This window comes from Vitis riparia, chromosome 19 (assembly GCF_004353265.1).
Source record: "Vitis riparia cultivar Riparia Gloire de Montpellier isolate 1030 chromosome 19, EGFV_Vit.rip_1.0, whole genome shotgun sequence".
Taxonomy (NCBI): Eukaryota; Viridiplantae; Streptophyta; class Magnoliopsida; order Vitales; family Vitaceae; genus Vitis; species Vitis riparia.
Genome location: NC_048449.1, coordinates 15,083,846 through 15,090,876, shown reverse-complemented (window position 1 = coordinate 15,090,876; position 7,031 = coordinate 15,083,846). Strand labels below are relative to the sequence as shown.

General features: G+C 32.9%; 1 protein-coding gene across 1 annotated transcript; it reads right to left on the bottom strand.

Moving 5' to 3' along the window:
• Positions 1-61: 61 nt before the first annotated feature.
• LOC117909372 (transcription initiation factor TFIID subunit 11-like) lies at positions 62-2,525 on the bottom strand. The gene is made up of 3 exons (XM_034823391.1): positions 2,520-2,525; positions 2,121-2,251; positions 62-590 (listed from the first exon to the last, which is right to left on the bottom strand). Exons 2-3 carry the CDS (start codon positions 2,167-2,169, stop codon positions 178-180), a joined length of 462 nt encoding a protein of 153 aa, XP_034679282.1. The 5' UTR covers positions 2,170-2,251; positions 2,520-2,525; the 3' UTR covers positions 62-177.
• Positions 2,526-7,031: the final 4,506 nt, after the last annotated feature.

Below are 7,031 nucleotides of genomic sequence, written 5' to 3'. Positions count from 1 at the left end.
CAAGGGATTGGAGTTGGAAAATCACCCACCACCTCCATCAAATTACTCATTATCAAGATCTTAGATTTCCAAATGAAATTCAAAATATTTCTCTTTTGTGAAAGACTAAAATGCAGCATTAAATCTGACATATGAACCATTTACTAGTACTACCCATTGTACGTCTAAGGTGGACTTTCAGGGCCTCATTTCTTGCAATGGAAAATAAAATAGTCTGCGCAACAGGATGACAAAATCATATGCAAGGAATAATGGACAATGAAAGAGGGGGGAACCAAAAAAGGAGAAAACATACTGCATCTTGGCCATTTTATGAGGATCACCAGATGTTGGGAGCTTTCCAAGCTCCACATCCATGTTCTCCTCCTCTTCTTCCTCATCTTCATCTTTGGACTTTGCAGTGGGTGGTACTGTGGTTCCACTAGATGGAGCAGCAGAGGGTGTTGATGTGGGATGAACATTGACATTGGCATCATCTTCATCTTCGATTTGTCCACCAACAAGCTCCTCAACAGGTGAATCAGGTGGTGATGATTCCTCAAATGCCACTTCAAATGGATCCTTGGATTGCTTCATTTTTCCTTCTAATTCTGAGGATTAACACTAAAAAACCTTAGATCACAAAACAATTAAGCAACTCTGAGTTATAATTCTGAAGGACAACCTCATGCAAAGATTTCTTCAAACCTTAAACAAAGTGAGGCACAACGTAATTTATGAATGCAACTTTATATAATATAAAAGGGTAATTATTTAAAAAAAAAAAATTAGACCATGCACAAATTTAATTATATAGAATTTAACATGCTAATATTTGTCACATTAATCCATATTTTTGTCATATTAATCCATATAAAAATATCCAAATTCAAGCATAAATCCAGATGATACATGTTTTAAAAAAAAATTTCTAAAATTGTTCGTTAAAACTACAAATAAAGGAAACCAACGTGATTCAAAATCTACACAGTTGCACCTGAAAGAAGAATAGATACAATTTGTAGTACTGGCTAATGACTGAATGCAAATGACAACAATAGCAATAATCATCACAAATAAATGAGCAAGAATCAATAATTTCCAATAATTGAAAATGAGCAAGAATAAGGCTTCCAGGTAGATAAATGGGAGAAAATCTGGAAATTTATAAAATAAAATCCAAAAAAAAAAAAAAACTCACTTCTGAATCTGAGTTTAAGAAGGTTTGCAGAAGAAATCAGGAAGGAGGAATTCACTATTTTGGAACCCCCCATCCCCCTTGCAATCTAAATAGCAATCAAGAGATCTTTCTATCTTCCTTTCTCTTTCGAATAGAGATGACAATAGCAGGCAGGTATCAAGTGTGGTGTCCTCACAAGCGATTCTAAATGTACCCACACTTTTCTCAATCCACCTGGGATTCTATAGGGAATAGATAAGATTTAATGCTTATTTGGACAATAGTGAACATTAAAAACCTAAATCTGAAATAAAACCCATATGGATTCTTACCCAATTTCATGAAATTCTTGAGACATAATATCATTAAAATAAAATAAAACAAAAAGAAAGATGGAGGAAATATAGGGTCTGTTTAGTTGTTGTTTCCAAAAACTGTTTTCTGTTCTCACTCAAAAACACATTTGGCAATTGTTCCCCATGTTTTCAAATTTGTTCTCCGTGTTCTTGATTTGGTGGTTTTGGAGAACAAATACTTCATGGCGAGTTGGCCTCTTAGTAAAAGAGGAACAATGAAACTCCAAGTATATAAATATCAAAGGATAAAATTAATATGTCATCTTCAAAAATTAATATGCCATCTTCAATTAGGGGTTTTCTCCAGCAGATGTTCGTTGAGAATAAATCAAACTAAAAATGTACATTATCTGTAAAAGGATTTACACCCCTCTCAAAGTGAGAGCTTCTTGTCCTTTCTCTATTTTTATTATTTTGCTAGTTTCTGATGTGAATTAAGAAATATATCAACTAAATTAACTTCAACAAAAAGAAAAACTGAAGTGACCAGTCCACACTATTTGTCAGGCAAGAATTCATCCAATTCATTTCTGGACAATGTAAAGGTAAGATCAGACAATGAATCACACAGACCAAATAAATCAACTTAATCAAATTACACGTACCCAGAAAATCAATTGAATTAGACATATGGAAAATCTCCTCAACCAACATATACAATCCCCAAAATTCAATTCTATCCGAAGAACCGACCAGAATCTCACCAAACCTAAACACTTCGCATAGATTCCAAACCCTGCCAATTCCCAATGTCACGAAGCTAAACTCCAACACGTAAAAGATCCAAAACAATTCAACATCACCGAACAATCCGTTTGGTTTTCGGGAAAAACCGAAGAAAAGAAAACAAAATCCAAAGTTTCGTTTCCAGGAGCCAAAACTCAAATTACCCAAAATTCTATATGGTTTTCTTCTCTCTATATTTTCCGCACCATTTCTTAGCAACCAAACGGATTCGGGAAAAGAGAATAGAGAAGCTAGGGTTTGAAGATTCGATCTTTTACCTTAAAGATGGCTCTTGTGTCGTCCCCGCTACAGTTTTTGGTTCTTCTTCTTCTTCTCAGCTGCTAATATAATAATAATAAAAAGTCTGTTTGGGCAACGAGAAACCTTGAGAATTTCAAATTTGGACTTCTTTTTACCTACGTACTACACTGCTAATCCACCCACACCTTTCCCTTTTCTCTCTCTCCACTATTACTATTTTTATTTTTTACTTTTAATTTATTTTTTTTCTCTTGAATAATATAGATAATAAATATATAATATATTTCAAATATTTCTGTTTTTATTTTTTAACTGAAAATTTAATTTTTTAAATATTTAATTTAAATTTAAAAATTATGAAAAAAAAAAGAGGATACGAAGATTTGGGGCTGCAAGAAATGTGGGGACGGGCAGGGGCAGTGGTGGTCCTGCCCGATAGGTGAGGAAAGCGAATCTCGTCCACAACTTATGTGGGGTCCAGCAATTGTGTGGGTGGGATGGAAAGTACGGTCAGTTGGAGCCCGCCGGATGAAGATTGGATTACGGCAACTTTCCGTCACTCCATATCTCGTAGGATCATATCATCGAAAAATTTGCCATCTCAGCATTCAGATGGATCATTAAATTTGCCACCTCAGCATTTGGGATGCGCCCACGTGGCTAAAATTGCTTCTCAGACTTCAGTTTCACCACAACATGTCAACATCAACGGAAAGGAAATAAAAATATAGACAGATCCAAGAGGTTGACGCATTTGCCGGGAGAAGGCTCTGAAGGCGTGAAGAGCAAACCTGATCAACAGCAAAGGAAGGCAATAACCATAGAGAGGCCTCTATGCTGCCTTCCATCCTTTTTCTCTACTTTTTCTTTACTTTTCCTAGTTTTCAGCCTCTCTTCCTCTCTCTTGCAAGGGAGCAATAGCCAATCTACCCCATTTTCTATCATTTTTAATTTAAAAAAATTAGCTATCATTAAGATTATTAAGGGCATTTGGGTTACTTTTCCTTTTGAATTTTTGCTTTTAATTAAATATCCATCTTTAATAAAAAAAAAAAAGAAAAAAATAATAGCTAAACCTCGTTTAAAAAATTAGATTCATGACTCACTTCCATCTTATTTTTTTAATCAAAACAATGACATCATTGAAAAATTTTCAAACTTGTTAAACAATCACTAAAAAATGATCAAAAACTCTTTTTTACTTATCATGTAATTATGAAACAGGTTCTTATTTTCTATTTTTAAAAGTAAAATTATTACACATGTTTAATATTTTTTAAAATTAAAAAATAAAATCATTAATATTTTCATTTTAAAAAATAGTGAAAACAAGTGTGGGCCACACTTTTTAGGAGTTGCTATTTGGAAAAAGTTATATTTATTGGAAATTTGGGATCATCACTTATCTTATTTATTTTTTAAAGGAAAAACAAAATCAAAAATAAAAAAACCCTTAATGGTTCCCAAAATGGAAAAGCAATATTTGCAAACCAAAATGGGTTTGGGGATTAGGTAACCCAATGAAAAGATGGTAGATACCCCCATTAGCTTAAAGCAAATTGGTGTTCTACTCAGTGAGTTAAGGGAATTTTGACACTTGATTGATTAATAAATGCATAAAACACTAGCAATAGAATGTGCAACACATCAATGAGATTATATGCTTACATACGGGTTGTATGAAAGGATTGCATAAACAAGACACATAATCCAACCATGGAAAGGACTATCTGATTTTCCAAAGAATTTTTCAATACACAAGTCTCAAAATCTAGTTAGGAAACGAGTTGCATTGTAATAGTCAATAAAAAGCATAATTTAACTGTGTCTATACTATATATAAAAGAAGAGAAAGCTTGTACACTATTTTCTTCCCAATGTACCCTTACTACACCACTTATTTCCCCTTATATTTCACTATAACAATCATTAATAAATTTACCTAAAAGATCATAATAAATATGTTGTTTTATTATTTATGAGTTACAATTGATAAAATTAAATTCATTCTATTTATTTTCCACTTCAAAGTTTTCAATTTATTTTTTCAAGATAAGAGTTTTTTTATCTTTTTTTAGTTGCTTTCCAAAGGCTTCCATTTACATTAGGATTGTATCATTTATGTTTCCAAGGTAAAATTAGTTAATGTTTATTCAAAACAAATCTTTTATATATATATAATTGTACAATCTAATGTTCTTAGATAGTTAATTTTCTAAATATTCTAGCTTGGACTCACTAGAATGAAATCCTAAAATTCAAAACTTTAAATAGCATTAGCAAGTTAAAAGCATCTAAAAGGAAACTCTAGCCTTGTATTTTTTAAAGGAATGGGAGCTCTTGGATGATAGAGTCGCTTTCTCAGTAGGTAGTGGGCAGATGGTGAAATTTTGGAAGTACAAGTGGTGTGGTGATGTGGCACTTTCGCACTCTTACCCCCACTCTTTATGCTATTGTTGATTCTACGGAGGATTGGGTAGCGAATGTTTGGCATTTAACAGTTGAAGGGGAGTGTTGGACCCTTCATTTTTATAGGGCCCTTAATGATTAGTAGATGGATTTGATGGAGCGGTTTCTCTTGAGTTTGCAAGGGAAGAGTACATGCAAGGATCACGAAGATAAATTGATTTAGACAAGATAAAAATATGGGACGTTTTTTGTTAAAACACTTTATTCAACTTTGGAGAAACAAACTATTATGCTCTTTCCTACTAGTGTGATTTGGAATTCTTGGGTCCTCTCGAAGGTGGGTTTTTTCGATTGGGAGGCTTCTTGAGCAAAAGTGTTAACTTTGGATTATTTAAAGAGGAGAGGGTGGTCTTTAGAAAATCGATGTTTTCTTTGTTTTGAAGAGGAAGAGACTATTGACCACATCCTTATCCATTGTGTCAAGACAAGGGTGTTATGAAATATTTTGTTCTCTCTATTTGGTGTGTTTTGGATACTTCCTTATTTTGTTAGGAACATGCTCTTAGGATGACATGGTTCTTTTGTTGGTAAAATGTGAAAAAAGGTGTGGTGGACAGCTCCTCTTTGCTTATTTTGGACCATTTGGAAGGAAAGAAACATAATAGCTTTAAAAAATGAGGAACAATTTATTCAAGGACTAAAACACGCTTTCCTTTGTGATTATGGGATTGGTCTAGGTTGTGGATTGGGTGGGTTCTTTTTAAGGGGGCGTTGTTTTTGTTGGTGATTCTTCTTTTTTTGCGCCTTTAACGTTTGTTGTATACCCCCATGGAGTGTTGTTTGGTGTTTCTTGTTTATAGTATACTCTTCATTTACTCATAAAAAAAATGCAATAGAATAAAAAGAAAGGTATTTCACATATTTTGCTTTCAAAGATAAAAAATGAAAAGGCACACTATAAACAAGAACCTCTACATATATATAGTTCTAAAAACTTTCTTCCTTATTTGATGTGGGACATCACAAACACCCCTCCATGTAGACACAACGTCCTCGTTGTGTCCCATGGGATTGTGGGACCAAATAGACAAACACCTCATTCGGGGTCAAACAAATCCTCACACCAGGGTCAAGGATCGACTTCGATACCATTTGTAACGACCCATACCCAACCATGCAAATATTGTATGCTCTAGGTCAAAAAGAGTCATCACAACTTTAAAACACGTTTAAGAGGAGCCTCTATGTATATATAGCGTTAGAAACTTTCTCCCTTATATGATGTAGGACATTACAAAGTAAGTCAAAGTGTCTTATGTGTTAAATGTAGGTGCAATTTTTTGTATTCTCGAACCTTAGATGGTGAAAATTTTGACAATTCAAAATTTTATTTCAATTTCTCACTATTTTCTTAGCATCAAAATCTAATGTAAAAGTCGATTCATTGAATTGGGAAAATAAATTGGAATAGTACCTTAAACTGAGAAATCGATAGAGATACAACGTGAGACACAACGTTTGGTGAAAGGAACAATTGAATGCTTTTGTGTAATGGGAGGTCGAATGCTTTCGTGCACAATGATCAGGGTATCTAAACTCACAAATCAACCGAAACTAGAGTAGGGATGATTGATTGGGCTTTGTTCATTCAGCTAATTATGAGTTGAGCATGGGTCGACCCAATTTTTGAACTATTGGGCCGGAACCGGACCTATTTCAATTCATGTTATATGTCTCTCACATTAAATTTTATAACTCAGATAGTTTGAGATACATGAAAGCTGACTCAAGTCCAATTTAACCTCACTTTACTTTAAGATTTTCAATTCATCCTCGATTTAATAGACTTTAAGTTGGTTTCAAATTTCACAAATTTAATAATAACTAATTTTCAAAATTTAGACAACCTATATTCATTAAATATTAATTTGTAATTAATTAATTAATTATAGAATTTAAATTAATATAATATTATATCAATATTATCTTATCTAGAGGATCAATGCCTCCATTTCAACCTATTTATATTTTTTTCCATTTATAAAATATTTTCTTAATATTAAATTTATATTAAATAACTTAACATTGACAGACATAACATTAAAATTTGAAGTTAAAAA

Excerpts from the sequence above, each read along its gene's own strand:
- LOC117909372 (XM_034823391.1), bottom strand. The coding sequence starts at position 2,169 with ATGTTGGTTGAGGAGATTTTCCATATGTCTAATTCAATTGATTTTCTG. Across the intron at positions 591-2,120 it reads TAATTCAATTGATTTTCTGG|AATTAGAAGGAAAAATGAAG; the intron begins GTACGTGTAATT and ends GTTAATCCTCAG.